The 25,061-nt window shown below is 45.3% G+C and overlaps 1 protein-coding gene across 7 annotated transcripts in view; it reads right to left on the bottom strand.

Moving 5' to 3' along the window:
- The window catches only part of CSPP1 (centrosome and spindle pole associated protein 1), a 295,997-nt gene that overhangs the window by 165,361 nt on the left and 105,575 nt on the right, over positions 1-25,061 (bottom strand). For 5 of the 7 annotated variants that reach the window (XM_063923860.1, XM_063923857.1, XM_063923863.1 and 2 more), the window contains exons 3-6: positions 13,781-13,898; positions 13,244-13,347; positions 10,258-10,281; positions 3,974-4,054 (exon numbers count right to left, since the gene is read on the bottom strand). In XM_063923860.1, the coding sequence (XP_063779930.1) occupies positions 3,974-4,054; positions 10,258-10,281; positions 13,244-13,347; positions 13,781-13,898 (327 nt within the window). The remainder of the gene's footprint in view (positions 1-3,973; positions 4,055-10,257; positions 10,282-13,243; positions 13,348-13,780; positions 13,899-25,061) is intronic. The other 2 variants (XM_063923862.1, XM_063923858.1) reach the window with 2 other exon arrangements.

The following is a 25,061-nucleotide window of genomic DNA, read 5'->3' as shown; positions in this document are numbered from 1 at the left end:
CCTGGATCGCCTGATCTTTCAGGAGATGAGAAGCTTGCAGAAGAGCATTGTAAATTGCCCTGAGTTCCAGGATGTTTATCGGCAAAGCGGATTCCTGAACTGACCATAACCACTAGAACTGAGCCCCTTGGGTCACCGCTCCCCAACCCTGGAGACTGGCATCCGTTGTCAGTAGAATTCACGAGTGGATACTGAAACTTCTGCCCTATACCAGGTGAGGAATTTGAAGCCACCAGAATAGAGAAATCCGGGCTTTCGGAGATAGGGACACTTCCTGATGCATATGAAGGTGAGAACCCAACCATTTGTCTAGCAGATCCAGTTGAAATGGTCGGGCATGAAACCTGCCGTATTGGATTACCTCATACGCAGCCACCATCTTGCACAGTAATCGGATGCAAAGATGTATGGACACCCTGCAAGGACCGAGTACCAAACGGACCACAGCCTGGATTAGTCAAGGCCTTGTCCATCGGGAGAAACACCTTTTGAGATACCGTATCCAGAATCATTCCCAGGAACTGAAGACGTTGGGTCGGTTCCAGGTGAGATTTCTGAAAATTTTGGATCCACCCATGATCCGTAAGTAGGCGAGTAGTCAGATCGATGCTGTGTAGTAGACGCTCCCTGGATATCAGCCTTTATTAGGAAATCATCCAAATAGGGGGCTATGTCCACTCCTATAATGCACAGTTGGAGCATCATCTCCACCATGACCTTGGTGAAGATCCTCAGAGGTGTGGATAATCCAAAGGGTAGAGCCTGAAACTGGAAATGGTCGTCCAACATGGCAAACCTGAGGAAAGCCTGATAAGGGGGCCACATGGGAATGTGTAGGTAAGCATCCTTGACATCCACAGACACCAGGAATTCCCCACTCCTCCAGAGCGGATACCACCGCCCGCAGGGACTACATTTTTAAATTTGAACACCCGCAGATACGGGTTTAAAGACTTCGGGTTCAAGATGGGGTGCACCGAACCATCTGGTTTGGGAATGACAAAGAGACTGGAGTAAAAACCCCTGTTGCATAACGGAGGAGGTACAGGAATTACCACCCCTGTCAGAAAAAGTTTTTGAATAGCCTCTTGCAAGATAACTTTTTCTGCGGGTAAAGCTGGTAAGCCCGACTTGAAAAACCGGTGAGGAGGTAGTGCTTGAAATTCCAGCCGGTATCCGTGGGAAATGAGGTCACTCGCCCAAGGATCCCGGTAGGACTCCGCCCACACGTGGGCGAAGTGTGAAGGCGAGCCCCTACCTGAAAGTCGCCTTGCTGCTGGGGCCAACCGTCACGCAGAAGGCTTAGCGATCCTCTGGAAGTGGTGGAGACCCCTCGGACCCTGCCCTGCAGCTTGCCACACGAAAGGACTGCAAGGATGGTCCGGTGTAAGAACGTCTAGCAGGTGGCGCAGCAGGCGACAGATAGGTAGACTTACTTGCAGTTGCTTGGGAGATCCATTTATTTAATTAGTCTCCAAATAAGGCATCACATGTAAAGGGAAGATTTTCCACAACCTTTTTGGAATCAGCGTCAGCCGACCACTGACGTAACCACAGAGGTCTGCGCGCCGAAACAGCCATAGCAGTAGCGCGGCCATTTATCTTACACAACTCTTTAATAGCCTCGCATATAAAATTTGCAGCATCTTGTATATGTTGCAGCAGAGTAATGACATCATCCCGGGGTAGAGAGTCTAAACCATCAATAACATTATCAGACCACTTGACAACCGCCCTGGAGATCCACCCGCAAACTATTGTGGGGCGTTGTGCTGTGCCTGCTGCCGTATAAATCGCCTTAACGTTGTTTCAATTTTACGGTCAGCTGGCCCCTTCAGTGATATAGCCCCAGGAACAGGCAGTACCAATTTCTTAGACAGTCTGGATACAGATGTATCGAACGATGAAGGGGGGGGGGGGGGGGGGGGGGTTCCCAGACCTTCCTGTCCTCAGCTGGAAGGGGAAAGGTAGATAAAAAACCACTGAGGAATTTTACATTTTTTATCAAGGTTTAACCAAGCCTCCCTGGGCAGGGAGTTTACCTCTTTAGACACCAGAAAGGTAGCTGAACTCTTGGGTCTAACATTAAACTATAACTCCTCATCTGGCTCCACCTCCTGAACCAGTATGTGGAGGACCTCTCTTACAGCAAAAATGAGAGCTTCCACCCCAGGGGACAGAGAGCTGTCCTCGTCCATATCATCATCATCCACATCTGGCTGATCAGAATCAGACAGGAGAACCTGTGGCAGTGAGTGTTTTTATGTGAAGCCACTAGAGGGGGCTGAGAAGCCTTCTTGGTATCTGCTGCTTTAGCCACACAATCAATGGAGTGTTTTAACACCTGCCTCACTCTTTTAGCTGCAGATAATTCTGAATTTACATTCTGAATCATGCTTTTAAAACTATCCAACCTGTCAGGTGCTTGTGAACTGTGTCCCTGTGGAGATAAGGAACATTGCTCACACATAAATGACCCCGCAGAAGACGGAATAGAGTTGCAAGCAGCACACATAACCATGTCCACAGACATCCTTCACAATGGTAATACAGCGCAGCCCACTGTCCCAACACCTCCACACAGACCCTAGAGAGCCCCTGGAGTGTCACCGAGGAGCGGAGACCAGCACACAGAACACAGCAGCTCAATGTGTTAAAGTATGTGTATGACCTGACAACAGTGCAGCGGCGCTACCGCTGGCGTGCCACCCCCCCCCCCCCCTTCCTATGACCCCCTTGTACCAGTTGTACAGCCTGTGACAGCGTGAGTCCTGGAGGAGCAGCGTGTATGCAGCCTGTCAGATCCGCAGCAGCAGGAAATGGCGCTTTCCCCGCCGCAGATCCCGCTTCGGGAAGCCCTGCCCCTTGTAATTGCGCGCGAACCCTACAGTTTATACTGGCCACGTTTAACAAGAAACACAAGTAAATGTATCTTTAACAGTACACACAAGGCTTGAGACAGTGAGCACTGTGGAGCAATAGCCCAGAGCCAGTTCATCCGCGGTGGGCACCGTAGCTCTGGGCCCGTCCCCACCCCGTGACCTGCCGCCAAACTGCACCGGGGACCCGCTAACCGGGACCCCGCTGTAACACTCACCGCACCTGGGTCTTCAGCATCTGCTAGAGGGTGGCGGCTAGCTGCTGGCGTGGTCACACATACTAACGATGTGTGATCAGTACCTCAGGAGCTCAGTGCCCTGTCAGCTGGGATTACGAACCATTAACCCTCAGGAGGTTGGTTCGGTCCCTCCTCTAAGTCCCACAAAGCAGGTGGTCTGTTTGCCAAGCAGAGATACCTGAAAATAATAAACTAAATTTAAAGAAAAATCTCTGGAGCTCCAGAGAAGAGCATCCGATGTGCCTTGGCAACATTTTTCTAAACGGAGTCTGGAAGGAGGGGCATAGAGGGGAGGAGCCAGCACACACATACACACACTAAAAGTTTTAAAGTGCCAGGCTCCAGTGGACCCAATCTATACCCCATGGTACTAAAGTACAAGATCCCAGTATCCACTAGGACATAAGAGAAACATTTGTGAATCACTGTATATACTCTGCATGACATCTGTTCCAGAATAAGTTCTTCCCATTCCCTGCTTACTGTGGGTGCCGCCATCATTTCTATGACTCAACGCAGTCTACAGTGGAAAGTAGCATGTGCCATAAGCAGATACTAGAAAATCCATTTTAATCACAACACTCCGTTCATATAGGTCCAGTCCAATCATCAACAAAATGGATTACGTATTGGAGACAAATAATCAGGCCTTTGAATTTCATTAAATAACTTTATTCAATCATTGAATTGCTGCTTGGTTGCTAGGGGCCACTCTACATTTGCACTCAAATGACCATAACTAAGATTTCCTGCAGGTAATTTTGTTGTGGTGCAACATATCTGTCTGGATACTCGGATACAAATGAGGGAACAATAAACGTGGTACAAAGCAGATCTGGCCAACTGTAGACATACCTTGGCTGACAGCCTCTCACCAATGGGGAGTGACATTCCGTGAGTAGCTGGGTTAACCTCTCCTGTAGTTGTCACATGTTTCTATATGTGAAGAAAGGCAGATAAATGTTAATATCAAATATTAATTAATTGGAAGTAGAAAATAAAAAAAGCATATACGGTAGTTCCAAAAAATGTTTTATTCTATTACAAGAATCTGGATTTCTGACACAATCACATCACTACTGTGTGTCGCTAACTTTTGGATGCTCTCACTGATAACATACTTGGGCCCATGTCAAACTTGCCTATACTTGGACACAATGGGGTCGATTCAATTCGGCAACAGTTGAATAGCGCCGGGAGTTTGCTCCCGGTGCTATTCAATACAGCGACGACTGACCCTCAATTGTCGGGAATTCTTCTCTCATCCCCGGTGGATGAGAGAAGAGACCTGACAAAAAAGCTGCCGCGCGGCCGGCGCGAGGCTGATTCTGTCGGGAATCAGCATCGCCGCGGGTAGTTAAGGCGGAGAATGCCCGTTCTCCCGACAAAACTACCTGTTAAGTCGGCGAGAACAGGCCATCGCCGACTTAACTGGAGCTGAATTGAATAGCGTCGGGAGCTATTTCCCGGCGATATTCAACTGTTGCCGAATTGAATCGACCCCAAAGAAGTTGGCGAAGTTGAAATACTCTTTCCTGTCGTTAGTGCTAACTGCTCCAATTGGCTTCAGATTGGTTCTAGCTCCACCCAATTCACTACAGCTCTCTTATGTGACCTCAGTGTGAAGAATTAATGCTATGACCTTAGTCCAGGGGTGGGGAACGTCAGGCCCACGGGCCGGTTCAGGCTTGCACAGCCTCTTTATCCGGCCCGGCGGCCAGTGCTGCAACAGCTGCTATGTGAGGGGAGCAGCTGCAGCCTCTCCTGCCCCTCAATGTGCTCAGTGATGCCGTACTCCGGTCTTTGGTGGCGGCGGCGGGGTGAATCTCATTGGTTTGTTAGCCAATCAGAGCTCGCGGACCGGCAGCCCCAGCTCCTGATTGGCTAACGAACCAGTGCCTCATTTGAGATACCCGCCGCCGGAGACTGGGTTTCACTTGAGCATTGAAGGGCAGGAGAGGCGCTCGCTGCGCTCTCCTCCACTCACACAGCAGCAACATCAGCGGTGAGCAGCGGAGAGCGGGTAGGGGGGGCACAGTGGGGCAATGTGCATCTGGCACTGCGGGGCAATGTGTATCTGGCACTGTGGCGGCATATGTGTATCTGGCACTGCGGGGCAATGTGTATCTGGCACTGCGGGGCAATGTGTATCTGGCACTGCGGGGCAATGTGTATCTGGCACTGTGGCAGCATATGTGTATCTGGCAGTGCACTACTGGGGGCATGTGTGTATCTGGCACTGCACTATTGGGGGCACCCATTTTTTGGGCGCGCGCAAACAGTACCACTAAGGTGCATATATATATACTGGGGGCATAACTACTGGGATATAACTACTGGGGGCGGGCTCATTTTTAAGTTGATAATTTTTGTATGGTCCTCGAACCATTTTATAAATATCCAAATGGCCCTTGGTAGAAAAAAGGTTCCCCAACCCTGCCTTAGTCAAACGCACCTAAAAATGTCTTGTAATATCAAGCATAGTTTTTGGAGTACACAGTTGCCTTTTACATTCAATTTCCAAGCTTGAATATCCCAATATGGTTGACGGTACTTTCTGCCTAGCTCAACCACATGTGCTTAGAGAGAGGGGAAATTATATCTTGGGTGTACTTGGTTTGACTATATAGTTCCATGGCCTAAAGTAAATATATTGAAAATGAACACGGTCTAAATGAATCTGCCAACAAGCTAAGGATAGAAAACAATTTCCAAAGAAGTAGCTGAGTTATTCAACATGAAACATATGATCAGCACAAAGTAAAAAGAAAAGAAGAGAAAAACATGTCTGTTTTCAAGTAGAACAAAACAATATGCAATATGGGATTAAATATTAATTTTAAAAAATTCACATAAACAGGGAACAGTGATGAGAAAAAGTAAATAATATAGATAAATTATATATACCCTGAAAGGGTTTGGAGGATACCACAGCTGCTCTGAGTGATACCTGTGGCTGCCGGTTTCTATGCAATTATATATATATATATATATATATATATATATATATATATATATATATATAATTTATTTATTTATACAATGGTTGAACTGGGAATTTTGACGTGGGAGTATGGCAATTTAAGCAGATTAAATGTTCACTCGAGGGTGCACTGCTACGCGTGCCGGAAAGGGGAGCTGCCACTCAAAAGAGCTGGTCAGCCCCAAAGCTCGCTCCGCAGTGTGAACCATGTGTATTTAAGTTATGGTCTGTACCTTTCAATTTCCACAGGGGCTGCCACAGGAAAATAATAAAACCCATAAGCTTTGTATGAAAAAACAGACACATAGGCACAGATATGAAAACAAACACACACACACAGGCCCTGATAGGAAAAAATACACACACACACAGGCACACATAGAAAAAAAACACACACACAGGACCCCATAAAAAAACAAAACACAGACATAGGCACAGATAGGAAAAAACACACACAGGCCCACAGAAAAAAACCAAAAAACACGCAAACAAATACTGATAGGAGTAAACACTCACACACATAAGCACCCATAATATAAAAGCCTCTTAAGTTACCCACCTGAAGCTATACAGTAGGTCCACGCCAGGTGGAGGGGTCTGCAGAGCCAAGAGTCGCTTCCTGCATCCCTGCGGGTTGTGGCCCACACCAGTGAAGCCAGGGGGGCTTGATTTCAGGTGGAAGCCAGGGCTATCCTCTGCTGCGGAGAGTATCATTCTACCTGTGCTGCCCACTACACTGCTGCACTGGTGGGACAGTGCGCTGCGCTGAGCACCCGGCCGCCCGATCGTTTCTGCCCGTGCCTCCCGCTACCCTACTGCATCTGTGGAACAGAGCGCGGCACTGAGCGACCAGCCGCCTGGACATTACCTGTTGTACCTCTTCCCTAACCCCATGATCAGAGATACCGGCTTCAAAAGTGTACACAGCCATAGACAGATGAACACAGGAGACATATAGCTTGCAAATCAAGGTTGAAGGCACTTTGTGATGTTCCTGTACGTTGCCTATTCATAGTGGATCACATTTTGATACGTCTGTAAACCTTTTTTTAGTGCATTAGCACAACAGATTAAGGTTGGTCCCCGTGTGGTACCTATCCAATGAACTATTTCTTTAAAACACAACTGTATTGCCCTTTATTTGTTCAATGCACCCATTAAAGATATACCCCTCCTGATAAAGTCTTATTAAGAGACGAAACACATTGGGTTTATTAACTCGAAAACACACCATAGGGATCCCGTACCCTTCAATGCAAGGAGTATGGAAATCTTCACCAACATCACTCTTGTGTGGACTCTAACAGCAAATCTGAACACTGTGTAAGCAAAGTTTTTATATCCAACTTGTGAAAATATTGGTTTTTAATAAATAAAATTGCTTTCCCTTGCTTATATTCTTGAAACTGGGAGGGATATATATATATATATATATATATATATATATATACACATATATATACATATATATATATATATACATATACACACACGCATTGAGGTCGATGTATTGGAAGCAGGAAAAGTGGGCAAGCAAAAAGTGGTCCAAGGAAGGCTTGGCTGTCGGGTCCTACCCCACAGAAGAGCTACTGCAGCATATATTGCTGAAAAAGTTAATGCTGGCTGTGATAGAAAGGTGTCAGAACACCTAGTGCATCGCAGCATAATGATCCTTGTCTACTGCTACAAGTGCCTACAATGGACTTGTGTGTCAGTACTGGCTCATGGAGCAATGAAAGGTGACCTAGTCTGATGAATTATGTTTTCTTTAACATCATGTGGACGGCCAGGTGTGTGTGTTTTGTTTACTTGGGCAAGATATGGCACCAGGATGCACTACGGGAAGAAGGCAAGCTGGCAAATGCAGTGTGATGCTCTGGGCAATGTTCTGCTGGGGAATCTTGGGATTTCATGTGGATGTTACTTTGACACGTACCACCTACCTAGACATTGTTTGAGATCAAGTACACCACTTCATGGCAACAGTATTCCCTAATAGCAGTAGCCTCTTTCATCAGGATAAAGTGCCCCGTCAAAAAATGTTCTGGATTGGTCTGAGTAACATGACAAAGAGTTCAAGGTGTTGACTGGGCCTCCAAATTCCCCAGGACTGAATCCAAGCACCTACCTGTTAGATGTGCTATAAAAACAAGTCAGCACAAATGAGGCCCCACCTCACAACTTGCATGATTTAAAGGATCTACTGCTAGCTTCTTGGCGCCAGATACCACAGGACACCTTCAGCGGTCCTGTGGAATCCATGCTTTGATGGTCCAGAGCTATATTGGTGGCAAGAGGGGGACCAACACAATAGCTATAATGTTAAAGCTGAGTGGTGTTTATACATACATACACACACACACACACACGCGCCAAATAATTGTGTCCAACAGGTTAGTACTTTGTTGGTTCAACTTTTGCCCTTGATACGGCTTTAATCCTTGTTGGCATGGATTCTACTATCTATGTTTCTTTGGGAATATTAGTCTGAATGCGATGAACTGTATCTCGCTAATGTTGCCTCTGCCAGCCTGATGAGTCATGACGATGGTAGAAGGAACCGTGCTTTCATTCAACCATCAGCATGGTGTATTTAAAAACGTGATTGGTCAGATCACATAACCAGATTCCAATAATTTAATGTCAAATTCCTGTTTGCTGCAGACAGCAAGACCTTCTACCTCTGCAGCCTATACAATGCATGTGCAGCATACTGTTCATTGAGAAGCCATCTGAACCCCCCCTGTCGGGATTGTGCCGGTCGGGATCCCGGTGTCGACCGCCGGGATTCTGTCTGGCGGTATCGCGTACTGAACCCGTCCCACTCTGTGGACACTCTAACATTTGCCACCTCAAACAATATACCAGTGCAGCCGCTTTGGTAATGCGCACACCAACAATCATTCCACGTTCAAGCCCATCCAATAACATTGTTTACTCATTATTTCATGAGTGATATACTTCATTCATATCTACATACCTTCACCTTTCTGTTCCTCTATAGATTCACACATCCTATGTCAGCATTATCTGCAGAATCGCTACTTTGCATAAAATCGCCTGGTGGTCAAATAATTTGCCCACTCAGTTTAAGTATGTGTATGTATGTGGGCGTTTTTCATTTGCTCCTTTAATTGCATTTTACCAGTGCCTGTTAAATAACAGCAGATATGTGCTAGGATTTTATTTTTCCATGGACTGGTCTCATGATGAAGAATCAAAATCTATATTAACAGAACTGTCAAAAAAAGATGGCACTTAAAGAATGGAACCTGTTAGATACACAATGGATCGAGGGCTTTTTTTTTTTTGTAATGCCCTGTCAACTTTAAAGCTGAGCTTAACACCACCTTTAAGTGCCTATGTCCCCAATCTGGTGTAATAGAAAAGGGAACATATTATTACTAATATGCAAGTGTTCCATACTGAATTGATGGCATCACTATTTCAAGTAATTTATACATACATTAACGTCACATGTGAATTAAACACATGTTGTTGTAGCAGATGGGATTCTTCCCATGTACATTCTTGCAAATTGTTATATTTGTTCACCTTAAGTTTTCTGTCCACTCTACAATGTTTATGAACAGAAATCTTTGTTGTTGTACAAATAAAAAGCATCAAATATTACATATTACGGTGATCAATATAATTAGTATTTTTTCTTTTTTTAATCAGGGTAGCCGAACAAAATCAATACTGTATCTGTAACTAGTATAAGCCAAAACATAGTGATGTTAAGCAACACGCAATAAACAACAATGTGATCAATAAGTAAGTTTTCCATCATGCAGCTTAATGTGGATTACACATGATTGTGAGTACAAGTGTAGCGACCAATGGCAAGCAGAGTTTCCATGGCAAAAAATGAATGCAAGAAGGAATGGGTGCAACAGACTGGACAAGCTACAGTATGTGCAACTACAGCACGAGAAGACGAGCAACAAAAGATTTATCAGCCACTATCGTAGCAAAACATAAAAGCAAATACAACAAAATGAAAAGCAATTCTATTGAGGAGCTGAGGAGGAAATGTTATATATATAATTTATTTTTGTTCTTGATTAGTCCATGGACACAAGCTTATCAGGACACAGCCAATGTGTACAGACTCACAGACACTGTAGGGTAAAGCATAATGCAGGCCTCCTACCTTTCGTTTGGCCTGATCATTTCCCTAGAAGTCAGGAAGATACATAGAAATAAGACTTTACTGCAGAGAAAGAGCACTGGTTCTAAGAGAAGGCTGCATTCATGTTACCACTATGACCATGGCTGAGTAAAATGAAACCGTAACATTTTTGCACACTGTGGCGCAGATTCAGAATTGCACACAAGTCCGTTTTTTGGACGTATTATTATCATCCTTTATTAATATGGCGCCATAAGGGATCCGCAGCGCCCAATTACAGAGAACATAAACAAATAAGCAAAACAGGAAAACAGTGACTTGAGGTGTATACACACGGTGTGATTTTCCGTGCGATATGGACTATATAGTCCATATCACACAAAAACATATTACATATTGCACCATGTATATAAGCTTGAGGTGCCGATGTGCGGCCCTGCAGTATCGGGATCGCAAGAAAATATAGAGGGTGCAGGCAGGGCCGATACTGACTACATGCCTCCGGGCACGATACAGCTAGTATCGGCAGCGACACCTCCTAGCACCGTATGTATGCACCTTTACAGTTGAAGACAATATAGGACGAGTACAGGGTACACAAACATAGCTGCACTAGCAGACAACACTGAAATAAGTGTCGAGGTGGCAGAAATCCGTGAGATTTGGTGCAGTCGAAGATGGTTTAAGTAAGAGAAGGAAAAGCACATGAGGGAAGAGAGCCCTCTTCGTAAGAGCTTACATTCTAAAGGGGAGGGGCAGACATACAGGGGTGACACAGATGGGGAAGACCATGAGTGTGGAACAGAGGGTTAGGATGAGATTTGACTGGCATTGGTGAAGTGGGTCTTGAGAGACCGTTTGAAGTTTTGTAAAGAAGTGTAGAGTCTGAGGGGGAGAGGTAGGGAATTACAGAGAAAAGGAGAAGCACATGAAAATCTTGGAGGTAGGAGTGGGAGTAAGTCATCAGTAAGCATTAGCGGAGAGAAGAGGACGAGTGGGAGTGTAAAGGAAGATAAAGACAGATGTAAATGGGAGAGGAGTGGGTGAAGGCTTTGTGAGAGAGTGTGAGAAGCTTGAATTGGATTCTGAAAGGGAAGGGAAGCCAGTGAAGGGCTAGCAGGAGAGGGGAGGTGGACGTAGTGCATTTGGTGAGGAAGATGAGCCGGGCTAAGGCGTTGAGGATAGATAGCAGTAGATCATTCTATTTTTCACATTGCACAGCCAAGTAACTACAGGTGATTCATAGTTGTGAGCATCTCAGTCATATCTCCACTTGGCTGACTTGTCCGAACCGTTTGCATGTAGGACAAATGCTCTGAGAGAGTACATATGGAACTGCGGGCTGTGCTTAGTTGAGAGTACAAAGAGATCAGTCTGATTTTGGACATGTCTCTTGCACCAAATATACGAGGAGATGTATCAAATCTTGGAGAGAGATAAAGTGGAGAGATACAGTACCAGCCAACCAGCTCCTAATTGCAATTTTACAAACACAGCTAGTAAAATGACAGAAGTTGATTGGTTAGTGTAACTCTCTCCATTTTATCTCACTCCAAGCTTTGCTAAATCTCCCCTATTGGCTGGTGCAAATATGTCTTGATAGTGATGTAAGCCAGAGGTTCCCAAACTCAGTCCTCAAGGTACATTCCAGGTTTTAAGTACATTCATGCTTGGCCACAGGTGACTTAATTAGTACCTCAGTCAATTTTATATAACCATTTGTGTTGAGCCAAGGATATCTTTAAAACCTGGACTGTTAGGGTAGCTTGAGGACTGAGTTTAGGAATCAATAATGTAAGCCAGGCATGTCCAAACTGCGGCCCTCCAGCTGTTGAGAAACTACACATCCCAGCATGCCCTGACACAACTTTAGCATTCTCTGACAGAAAAACTGTGTCAGGGCATGCTGGGATATGTAGTTTCACAACAGCTGGAGGGCCACAGTTTGGACATGCCTGATTTAAGCTATTTCAGTAAGCGGATAGATGGCTGTGACATGGACACATCAACGTGCCCAAATCTGCATATGGGCATAAATGCAATTTTTTTCCCCACGCATGAAATACACCCAACTTGCAAGTAACTCTGTGAGGGTAATCCAGTTAACCAAAAAAGAGACCGAGCAGAAGATGCGACGGTGCAGAAACGGCGGCACCGGCACCACAATTTTACCCCATCGCCTACCGGTCTCACCCAGCATTCGCAAATTTTAGTACGCAGCCATAGAGGATTGTGGAGAGAGAAAAAAGCGGGTCCGGCGGTACCATACATAGCACTGAGAATGGACCTGTAGCTAATTGGATTGACCCCACTGTCTTTGGAGCTGTTCATATGAGCCAGCAGTATTAAGTGCCACCACCCTAATGAACATATATATGAATTTGTATCAGACTCTTAGTAACATATATGATAAAACCAAGGAAATATAATACAATTTGGCTCCCAGGTCGAAAATCGGCAAATAAGAGAATGGTCAGCTAAAAACATTCCGTCCATGCTCCTCAGCGGCTCTCTAATAGCTACTCCAGAGAGGAACTTCAAAAACACAAGTCACTGGGAGGTGGTTAGGGAGAATCTCAAGGAGAGCAGGCTTTCAGAAATCAGACCCACATCTTTCTCCTAGTTAGCGAGTGGGTGCTTAAGATTACATTTAGAAGACTTCTAGTTTAAAAGAGAATTTGTTGTTAATAAACTACCTTCCCACTGCAACTTCAGGGGTCAGTTCCCACAGCTACCTGAAAGTTTACAAGCAGACAGTTTGGAGTATATGGTGACTGACGTTGTTGCTTTGTCCTTGGGTGACCATCCACATGGCAAAGAGGACTAATGGTCCATGTTACGGAATCAGACATACTCTGATCCCACTCCACACCTTAAAGACATCATTGTGTGACCTACAAAATGCTTGCGGTATAGAATGTTGTAGTTCTGACATAATAAAATGCATATTTATTAAAAGCTGCCTTTTAAAGTAAGTTGAGTTGAATTTTAGTTAGCCCATCCCTACCTGACTGATGTATCTACGATAATCTTGGCGTAATTCTTCCTTCAGTTTATGCTTTTTCCGCTCGTAATCTTCTCCAAGAGGCAAGCTCAGACCATAGCTAATGTCTGAAAGATTGGGAGGAAAGTCCACAAAATTGGTTTATTTTCATGAACAATAGAGTAGAAGCAAACAAGTGAGCACAATGTATTTTTGTCAAATAGGTCAATTGTGTATGAGAAAGTTTTCATTAATTATTTGCCAAATATGAATGTAATATTACCTACTGGGAATAATCAATATAACTTTATTCCACATTGCTACTAGGAATAATAGTTTTATCAGTAAAATCAGTATTTCTGTAAAGAATAAAATGACAGGTTTATATTAAGCTCACGCCTGGGATTCAGTGATGGCAGGAAAAGGTCTAATAAATGCTGGGGATGAAGATGGTAATCTACAATTATCACACAGGCTTCCCAGGATAAAGGCAACACAATGGCAAATGTGTGGGCTTTATGTGTCTGTCTAGTCAGGACAAGCACATGTTCCAGGTCATACCTCCAGTTGGCTTCATCGATACTGCATCTCTTTGCATTTGCCTGTTTGGGGGGATGTTTTCCTTGGAGGCATAGGTCCTTGGTTGGTCTACATCATGCGCATCCTCAAATCTCTTGCTCTAAAACAGCAATGTACATTTTAGCATTTTCTCAAAATCCTAATTAACATTTCATCAGTATACACCAGAGGTTCTCAAACTCGGTCCTCGGGAGCCCACACGGTGCATGTTTTGCAGGTAACCCAGCAGGTGCACAGGTGTATTAATTACTCACAGACACATTTTAAAAGGTCCACAGGTGGAGCTAATTATTTCACTTGCGATTCTGTGAGGAGACCTGCAAAACATGCACTGTGTGGGCCCCCGAGGACCGAGTTTGAGAACCTCTGGTATACACAGTACCAGACTGCTGAAACATTATTGGTGCAGAAATCCTTCAGAACATTATTTAACCTGAGCATAAGGTTATTCTCTTTGTTTCAAGGTGATTAAGTATAAAAACAACCATTTATCTGCATCTTTTAGTATTACAGTATATTAGAATAGATATATTTTTGTACATCTAAGCAAACAGGTATAGCGATAGAATATACTTTTTCCATAAGACTCCACTTTCACACTATTATTGAACCTCCAGTTCCTTATCACAAAGCTTAGTAAGTTCTCCGGCATATGGTTATAATACCACCCTTCCTTAATCAAATGTTCCCCCTTCCACATGATCAGGGGTTACGTGCAGTTAAAAACATCATGCAAAATGAAGGCATTTTTGAAGATGGGTATATTGAATTTTGTCTACTACTGCTTGAATTTATTCTGACCAAAAATTATTTCATGTTCGATGGCGTTTTTTTACATCCAACGCAAAGGGTGTGCGATGGGGGCGGCTGTGGCCCCTACGTTCGCAAATATATTAATGTGTTACATCGAACAGTTCCTAAAATTCATCTATATACACGCGATATAGATGATTTGTTCATTATCTGGAATGATAATGAGATGGAGTTTAAAGAACTTATACAAATTGATGCGTTGATTGTTAAACTACCACTGGTTAGAAAATATAATGTCAGTGCCCCCAACATTAATAACATGGCTAAAAGTAACTGGAGTATATTAAAATCTGATGAATCCTTGCCATTCTCTGATACGGATCTCATGCCTTGTTTTACTAGGGGCCGTATCTCTGATCATTTAGTAAGAACTGACATTACTAAATATAATACCCCTCAAAGCTCAAGCTTTCTGTCAACCAAAAAGAATGGATGTTTCAAATGTGGGTGCACTACATGTCGTTTTTTATTAACAGGTGATTCTTTTTCCCATCCCCACACGGGAAAAACAATACATGATTAGACACCATTTAACTTGTGAGTCATCTTATTTTATTTATCAAATATTATGTCCCTGTGGGTTATCTTATATCGGGAAAAATAAGATTTTACTTACCGATAAATCTATTTCTCGTAGTCCGTAGTGGATGCTGGGGACTCCGTAAGGACCATGGGGAATAGACGGGCTCCGCAGGAGACAGGGCACTTTAAGAAAGAATTTGGATTCTGGTGTGTGTTCTGGCTCCTCCCTCTATGTCCCTCCTCCAGACCTCAGTTAGAGAAACTGTGCCCGGGAGAGCTGACAGTACAAGGAAAGGATTTTGGAATCCAGGGCAAGACTCATACCAGTCACACCAATCACACCGTATAACTTGTGATAAACATACCCAGTTAACAGTATGAACAACAACGGAGCATCAGATCAACCCTGATGCAACCAAACATAACCCTTATTTAAGCAATAACAATATACAAGTATTGCAGAAGAAGTCCGCACTTGGGACGGGCGCCCAGCATCCACTACGGACTACGAGAAATAGATTTACCGGTAAGTAAAATCTTATTTTCTCTAACGTCCTAGTGGATGCTGGGGACTCCGTAAGGACCATGGCGATTATACCAAAGCTCCCAAACAGGCGGGAGAGTGCGGATGACTCTGCAGCACCGAATGAGCAAACACAAGGTCCTCCTCAGCCAGGGTATCAAACTTGTAAAACTTTGCAAAAGTGTTCGAACCTGACCAAGTAGCTGCTCGGCAAAGCTGTAATGCCGAGACCCCTCGGGCAGCCACCCAAGAAGAGCCCACCTTCCTTGTGGAGTGGGCTTTTACTGATTTTGGAAGCGGCAATCCAGCCGCAGAATGAGCCTGCTGAATCGTGTTACAGATCCAGCGAGCAATAGTTTGCTTTGAAGCAGGAGCACCCAGCTTGTTGGATGCATACAGGATAAACAGCGACTCCGTTTTCCTGACTCTAGCCGTTCTGGCTACATAAACCTTCAAAGCCCTGACCACATCTAGTAACTCGGAATCCTCCAAATCACGAGTAGCCACAGGCACCACAATAGGTTGGTTCATATGAAAGGATGACACCACCTTTTGCAAAAATTGTGGACGAGTCCGCAATTCTGCCCTGTCCATATGGAAAACCAGATAGGGCTTTTATGTGACAAAGCCGCTAATTCTGACACACGCCTAGCTGACGCCAAGGCTAATAGCATGACCATCTTCCACGTGAGAAATTTTAACTCCACGGTTTTGAGTGGCTCAAACCAGTGTGACTTCAGGAAACTCAACACCACGTTAAGATCCCAAGGTGCCACTGGAGGCACAAAAGAGGGCTGAATATGCAGCACTCCCTTTACAAACGTCTGGACTTCAGGAAGAGAAGCCAGGTCTTTTTGAAAGAAACTGGATAGAGCCGAAATCTGGACCTTAATGGAACCCAATTTCAGGCCCAAAGTCACTCCCGACTGTAGGAAGTGAATGCAACGGCCCAGCTGGAATTCCTCCGTAGGGGCATTCCTGGCCTCACACCAAGCAACATATTTTCGCCATATACGGTGATAATGTTGAGCTGTCACATCCTTCCTAGCCTCTATCAGCGTAGGAATAACCTCATCCGGAATGCCTTTTTCTGCTAGAATCCGGCGTTCAACCGCCATGCCGTCAAACGCAGCCGCGGTAAGTCTTGGAACAGACAGGGCCCCTGTTGCACAAGTCCTGTCTTAGATGCAGAGGCCACGGGTCCTCTGTGAGCATTTCTTGCAGATCTGGATACCAAGTCCTTCTTGGCCAATCCGGAACAAAGAGTATTGCTCTCACTCCTCTTTTCTTATGATTCTCAGCACCTTGGGTATGAGAGGAAGAGGAGGAAATACATAGACCGACGGGAACACCCACGGTGTCACCAGTGCGTCCACAGCTATCGCCTGAGGGTCTCTTGACCTGGCGCAATATCTCTGCAGCTTTTTGTTGAGGCGAGATGCCATCATGTCCACCTGTGGCAGTTCCCACCGACTTGCAATCTGCATGAAGACTTCTTGATGAAGTCCCCACTCTCCCGGGTGGAGGTCGTGCCTGCTGAGGAAGTCTGCTTCCCAGTTGTCCACTCCCGGAATGAACACTGCTGACAGTGCGCTTACGTGATTCTCCGCCCAGCGAAGAATTCTGGTGGCTTCTACCATCGCCACCCTGCTCCTTGTGCCGCCTTGGCGGTTACATGAGCCACTGCGGTGATATTGTCTGACTGAATCAGAACCGGTTGGTCGCGAAGCAGGGTCTCCGCTTGACTTAGGGCGTTGTATATGGCCCTTAGTTCCAGGATATTGATGTGAAGGCAAGTCTCCTGCCTTGACCACAGCCCTTGGAAATTTCTTCCCTGTGTGACTGCCCCCCACCCTCGGAGGCTTGCATCCGTGGTCACCAGGACCCAGTCCTGAATGCCGAATCTGCGACCTTCGAGAAGGTGAGTACTCTGCAGCCACCACAGGAGAGACACCCTGGCCCTGGGGGATAGGGTGATTAACCGATGCATCTGAAGATGTGATCCGGAACACTTGTCCAGTAAGTCCCATTGGAAGGTCCTCGCATGGAACCTGCCGAAGGGAATGGCCTCGTATGATGCCACCCTCCTTCCCAGGACTCGAGTGCAGTGATGCACTGACACCTGTTTTGGTTTTAATAGATTCCTGACCAGTGTCACGAGCTCCTGAGCTCTCTCTATCAGGAGATAAACCCTTTTCTGGTCTGTGTCTAGGATCATGCCTAGGAGAGGCAGATGAGCTGTAAGAACCAACTGCGACTTTGGAATATATAGAATTCAGCCGTGTTGCCATTACACTTCCAGAGAAAGTGATACGCTGTTCAGCAACTGCTCTCTTGATCTCGCTTTTATGAGGAGTACGTGATAATAGTGACACCTTGCTTTCGCAGGAGCACCATCATTTCCGCCATTACCATGGTGAATATTCTCAAGGCCGTGGAGAGACCAAACGGCAACGTCTGAAATTGGTAATGACAATCCCGTACCGCAATTCTGAGGTACGCCTGATGAGGTGGATAAATGGAGACATGAAGGTATGCATCCGTTATGTCCCGAGCCACCATAAACTCTCCCCCTTTCAGGCTTGCAATGACCGCTCTTAGCGATTCCATCTTGAACTTGAACATTTTCAGGTATATGTTCAGGGATTTTAAATTCAATATGGGTCTGACCGAACCGTCTGGTTTCAGGACTACAACCTGGTCGAATAATACCCCCCTCCTTGTTGAAGGAGGGGAACTTGACCACCACCTGTTGAAGATATAATTTGTGAATTGCAGTTAACACCGTTTCCCTCTCGTGGGGGGAAGCCGGCAGGGCCGTCGGTGAGGGGGCATCTTCTCAAAGTCCAGCTTGTATCCCTGAGACACAATATCTATTGCCCAGGGATCTAACAGGGAGTGAACCCACTTGTGGTTGAACTTACGAAGGCGTGCCCCCACCGGGCCTAGCTCCGCCTGTGGAGCCCCAGCGACATGCAGTGGATTTTTGTAGAGGCCGGGGAGGACTTCTGTTCCTGGGAACTAGCTGTGTTGTGCAGCTTCTTTCCTCTACCCCCGCCTCTGGCAAGAAAGGACGCACCTCGGACTTTCTTGTCTCTTTTTCGAAAGGCTGCATTTAATAATGTCGTGCTTTCCTAGGCTGTGCAGGAATATAAGGCAAAATATCAGAATTACCAGCTATAGCTGTGGAGACCAGGTCCGAGAACCCTTCTCCACACAATCCTCAGCCTTCCATATGCCTCTTAAGTCGACATCATCTGTCCGTTGCATATTCTACAGGACACGACAAGCAGAAATCGACATAGCTTTGACTCTAGTACCCAGTATACTCATGTCTCTTTGGGCATGTTTTATACATACATATCTCTTAAGACAGCATCTTTAATATATATATATATATATATATATATATATATATATATATATATATATATATATATCAATATGCATACTAGGGTCTCAATCTCTGCTGATAAGATACCTGTCCACGCTGCCGCAGCGCTATAAACCCATGCCGACACAATCGCCGGTCTGAGTAGTGTACCAGAATCTGCACGCTATCTGCAGGATCCCTGAGAATAGCTGTTACGTCAGGGCTACCTTTTGGGCAAACGTGACACCCTAGGGGAAGATTCCCATCATATCCTGGCCCTAGTGGGGAAAGGATACTGCCTGAGAATTCTTTGTGGGAAACTGCAGTCTCTTGTCTGGAGATTCCCGCTCTTTTTCATCATGAGAGGAGGGAAATTTACCTCAGCTTTCTTCCCCTTAAACATGTGTACCCTTGTGTCAGGGACAGATGAGTCATCAGTGATATGCAAATCATCTTTTATTACAATAATCATATATTGAATACTTTTCTGCCAATTTGGCTGTAACTTTGCATTATCGTAGTCGACACTGGAGTCAAACTCTGTGTCGATATCAGTGTCTATTATTTTGGATAGTGAGCATTGAGAGACTCTAAAGGTCTCTGCGACATAGGGACAGACATGGGTAGATTTCCTGTCTGTTCTCTAATCTTTTGTGCAATAAATTCACCTTAGCACTGATTACACATATCCAAACAGGTGTCGGCGTTGTCGACGGAGACACCCTCTCACACACACATATTTGCTCCATCTCCTCCTTAGGGGAGCCTTTTACCTCAGACATGTCGACACACACGTACCGACAGACCACACACTCAGGGAATGCTCATCTGAAGACAATTCCTCCATAAGGCCCTTTGGAGAGACAGAGAGAGAGAGTATGCCAGCACACACCCCAGCGCTATTAACCCAGGAATAACACAGTAAGTTAATGTTAACCCAGTAGCTGCTGTTTATATTGATTTTTGCGCCTAACTATGTGCCCCCCCTCTCTTTTTACCCTCTTCTACTGTAACTGCAGGGGAGAGCCTGGGGAGCTTCCTCTCAGCGGTGCTGTGGAGAAAAAACATGGCGCTGGTGAGTGCGGAGGAAGAAGCCCCGCCCCCTCGACGGCGGGCTTCTGTCCCGCTTTCATGTACAATTTTGGCGGGGGCTCATACATATATACAGTGCCCAACTGTATATTATGCCAACTTTTGCCAAAGAGGTCTCTAATTGCTGCCCAGGGCGCCCTCCCCTGCGCCCTGCACCCTACAGTGACCGGAGTATGTGGGTTTAGTGTGGGGAGCAATGGCGCACAGCTGCAGTGCTGTGCGCTACCTCATATGAAGACTGGAGTCTTCTGCCGCCGATTTTGAAGTCTTCTTGCTTCTGTCACCGGCTTCTGTCTTCCGGCTCTGCGAGGGGGACGGCGGCGCAGCTCCGGGATCGGACGACCAAGGGTGCGATCCTGTGTACGATCCCTCTGGAGCTAATGGTGTCCAGTAGCCTAAGAAGCAGGACCTATCTTCAGTGAGAAGGGCTGCTTCTCTCCCCTCAGTCCCACGTAGCAGAGAGTCTGTTGCCAGCAGATCTCTCTGAAAATAAAAAACCTAACAAAATACTTTCTTATAGCAAGCTCAGGAGAGCTCACTAAGTAGCACCCAGCTCGTCCGGGCACAGATTCAAAACGGAGGTCTGGAGGAGGGACATAGAGGGAGGAGCCAGAACACACCAGAATCCAAATTCTTTCTTAAAGTGCCCTGTCTCCTGCGGAGCCCGTCTATTCTCCATGGTCCTTACGGAGTCCCCAGCATCCACTAGGACGTTAGAGAAACTCAGTGTAAATTCAAGTAACGTATGTCTATTCACCTTTCCACAATCAGAGCGGCACTTATTGGTAAAAATAAAATTGATCATCCAGTAGCACAGCATTTTTCTGAACATGGGCATAATTTAGCTACTTTAAGATATAGAATGATTGATTTTGTGCCAAAACCACGTAGGGGTGGTGACCGTAACAAACAGCTGTTACAGAGAGAGGCCCAATGGATACACCGTTTAGGTGTTTGTAGCTCCATGAGGGTTAAATGAACAGTTTAGCCTTGCTTGCTTTTGATTGATGCTGTTACTGATGTATTTACTATTTGCCATTGTGATCATAATTTTTTTTTAGATGTTATACATTCTAGATTGTTTATACCGCTACACTGTATTTTGTTTTAGACGTTTCCTTGGTGACGGTACACGGCATCGTCCCTCTTGGGATGACGTCATTTTTTGGAGCCTTTGTCACCGGGAGCTTCCGGACGGACGCTCAGACTCGGCTTCTGCACATGGGTGTAAGTGTTTATAAGGTAAGATTGTACTTGCTGTTGGTTTTATGTATCCTGATAATAGTGCAGAATAAAATGCACTAAAACGTTGCAGTATCACTACTTGCTATGTGTTCTTTTGTATGCCGAGTGCCGCACCTGTACGCTGCCTATATATATATATATATATATATATATATATATATATATATATATATATATATACATACACACACACATATATATTAGAAAACCACAGCACTCGCCACCCCAGAAGCGGGGTGCAATGTCTGTACTCACCACTCACAGGGTGGCGTGCATGCAGCCCATGGCCGCCTACCCAAATACATACAAGCAGTAAGTTCTGCATTCGCCATAGCAAGCTCACATATCCTCACATCATCAATAAATAAATAATGGGGGTTTAGTTAGTGAATTGGCCAATGCGCGGAAGCCTGCAAACCGCTCGCCAAGGTTCCCCATCTTCTTGCAGGTCCTACACTATCACAAAGTCTTAAAAATTAAAACCTGGCAACTGTATCACACATAATATACCTCCAAATATGCCCACTCGGTTTAATGTGTACCAGTCACATATCTTATGGCTTTTAAAAGGTACACTAGTCACCCGACACTGGCTGATAAATTACTAAGGAGCAGCTAACACAGGTTTAGAATAATTGAGTTTACATAGGAGTGCATGAAAAGGCCTGTGGCCACAGTTAATAAGAGTTAATAAAATATTAACCCTGCAATATGCAAACAAATATAGAAAACCACAGCATCGGATGCAATAAACAACATAGCGGCTGTTTATTACATCCGATGCCCATGTGGTAAGTTCTACATGGGCAAAACTACCAGGCAATTTAAGGAGCGAACTGCCCTCCATCGCTCAGCTATACGAACAGCTTTGGATGGCAGAGGATCTGAGCAACCGCTCGCCAGACATTTTAGGGAATGCCAGCATGGTTTATCAACTATTAAATACAAAATGATTGATTGGATACCCCCTAATATCAGAGGGGCAACCGAGGACGTCAGTTGCTCCAACGGGAGTCCAGATGGATTCATTGTCTGCAGACTGTACAAACCGTATGGACTCAATGAAATGCTGTCATTTTCTAGCTTTTTGGGATGAATTGAACTCAATTTGTTGGTGTAGATTTAGGGCCATATGCATTTGCGGTCGAATTGCCGCAAATGTCGAAAAACGGGGCATTTTCGACACAAAAAAAATGATTCGACAATGCAATACAGTACTTTTCGACAAAAAAACGGGCGTTTCAGATTCGACTTTTTGCAATTCGACAGTTGTCAAATTCGTCATGTCTGCAATGGTAAAAATGCGGCTTTTCGACAAAAGTATATTCAATTGAAGAATGTCGATTCGACAACAGTGCTTTTTGACAGTCATTTCGTCAATTTCAGTCCGCCTCATTTTGCTGGCGGGATCTAATAAAAAAAAATTAAAAACATGTTTTTTTGTTGCTAATAGCATATCTATTTATATTAGAAGGGATTATCTACTTGGTTTGTCTATTAGGAGCCACAAGTATTATTTAATATATTTTTTAAAAGAATATATATATTTTTTTTATTACTGACTAAAATAATATGGAGAGATCAGAGCATGTTTTTCAGTGGGAATGAGTTAAAAACCCTGAAAAAAAAATTGTGTGGGGTCCCCCCTCCTAAGCATAATCAGCCTCAGGCTCTTTGAGCCGGTCTTGGTTGTAAAAATACAGGGGGAAAAATAAGAATTTACTCACCGGTAATTCTATTTCTCGTAGTCCGTAGTGGATGCTGGGGACTCCGTAAGGACCATGGGGAATAGACGGGCTCCGCAGGAGACTGGGCACTCTAAAAGAAAGATTAGGTACTATCTGGTGTGCACTGGCTCCTCCCTCTATGCCCCTCCTCCAGACCTCAGTTAGGGAAACTGTGCCCGGACGAGCTGACAGTACAAGGAAAGGAAATTTGAATCCAGGGTAAGACTCATACCAGCCACACCAATCACACCGTACAACTTGTGATAACCTTACCCAGTTAACAGTATGAACAACAACTGAGCCTCACTCAACGGATGGCTCATAACAATAACCCTTATTTAAGCAATAACTATATACACGTATTGCAGAAAGTCCGCACTTGGGACGGGCGCCCAGCATCCACTACGGACTACGAGAAATAGAATTACCGGTGAGTAAATTCTTATTTTCTCTGACGTCCTAGTGGATGCTGGGAACTCCGTAAGGACCATGGGGATTATACCAAAGCTCCCAAACGGGCGGGAGAGTGCGGATGACTCTGCAGCACCGAATGAGCAAACACAAGGTCCTCCTCAGCCAGGGTATCAAACTTGTAGAACTTTGCAAATGTGTTTGAACCCGACCAAGTAGCCGCTCGGCAAAGCTGTAAAGCCGAGACCCCTCGGGCAGCCGCCCAAGAAGAGCCCACCTTCCTTGTGGAATGGGCTTTTACTGATTTTGGATGCGGCAATTCAGCCGCAGAATGAGCTAGCTGAATCGTGCTACAGATCCAGAGCGCAATAGTTTGCTTTGAAGCAGGAGCACCCAGCTTGATGGGTGCATGCAGGATAAACAGCGAGTCCGTCTTCCTGACTCCAGCCGTTCTGGAAACATATATTTTCAAAGCCCTGACTATGTCCAGCAACTTGGAGTCCTCCAAGACCCGAGTAGCCACAGGCACCACAATAGGTTGGTTCAAATGAAACGATGATACCACCTTTGGGAGAAATTGGGGACGAGTCCTCAATTCTGCCCTGTCTATATGGAAGATCAGATATGGGCTTTTACATGATAAAGCCGCCAATTCCGACACACGCCTAGCCGATGCTAAGGCCAACAGCATGACCACTTTCCACGTGAGATACTTTAGTTCCACGGTCCTAAGTGGCTCAAACCAGTGGGATTTCAAGAAATCCAACACAACGTTAAGATCCCAGGGTGCCACTGGTGGCACAAAAGGGGGCTGAATATGCAGCACTCCCTTAACAAATGTCTGAACCTCAGGCAGTGAAGCCAGGTCTTTTTGAAAGAAAATGGATAGGGCCGAAATCTGGACCTTTATGGACCCCAATTTTAGGCCCATAGACACCCCTGACTGTAGGAAGTGCCGGAATCAACCCAGCTGGAATTCCGCTGTAGGGGCCTTCCTGGCCTCACACCAAGCAACATATTTTCGCAATATACGGTGATAATGCTTTGCTGTCACGTCTTTCCTAGCCTTTATCAGCGTAGGAATAACTTCATCCGGAATGCCTTTTTCAGCTAGGATCCGGCGTTCAACTGCCATGCCGTCAAACGCAGCCGCGGTAAGTCTTGGAACAGACAGGGCCCTTGTTGCAGCAGGTCCTGTCTGAGAGGCAGAGGCCATGGGTCCTCTGTGCGCATTTCTTGCAGTTCCGGGTACCAAGTCCTTCTTGGACAATCCGGAACAATGAGTATTGTTCTTATTCCTCTCTTTCTTACTATTCTCAGTACCTTGGGTATGAGAGGAAGAGGAGGAAACACATATATCGACTGGTACACCCACGGTGTCACTAGGGCGTCCACAGCTATCGCCTGAGGGTCCCTTGACCTGGCGCAATATCTTTTTAGCTTTTTGTTGAGGCGGGACGCCATCATGTCCACCTGTGGCAGTTCCCATCGCTTTGCGATCTGTGTGAAGACTTCTTGATGAAGTCCCCACTCTCCCGGGTGGAGGTCGTGTCTGCT

Source organism: Pseudophryne corroboree, chromosome 5 (assembly GCF_028390025.1).
Source record: "Pseudophryne corroboree isolate aPseCor3 chromosome 5, aPseCor3.hap2, whole genome shotgun sequence".
In the NCBI taxonomy this organism is placed as follows: Eukaryota; Metazoa; Chordata; class Amphibia; order Anura; family Myobatrachidae; genus Pseudophryne; species Pseudophryne corroboree.
The sequence above is the reverse complement of the archived record's forward strand: the minus strand, read 5'-3'. Positions and strand labels throughout refer to the sequence as shown.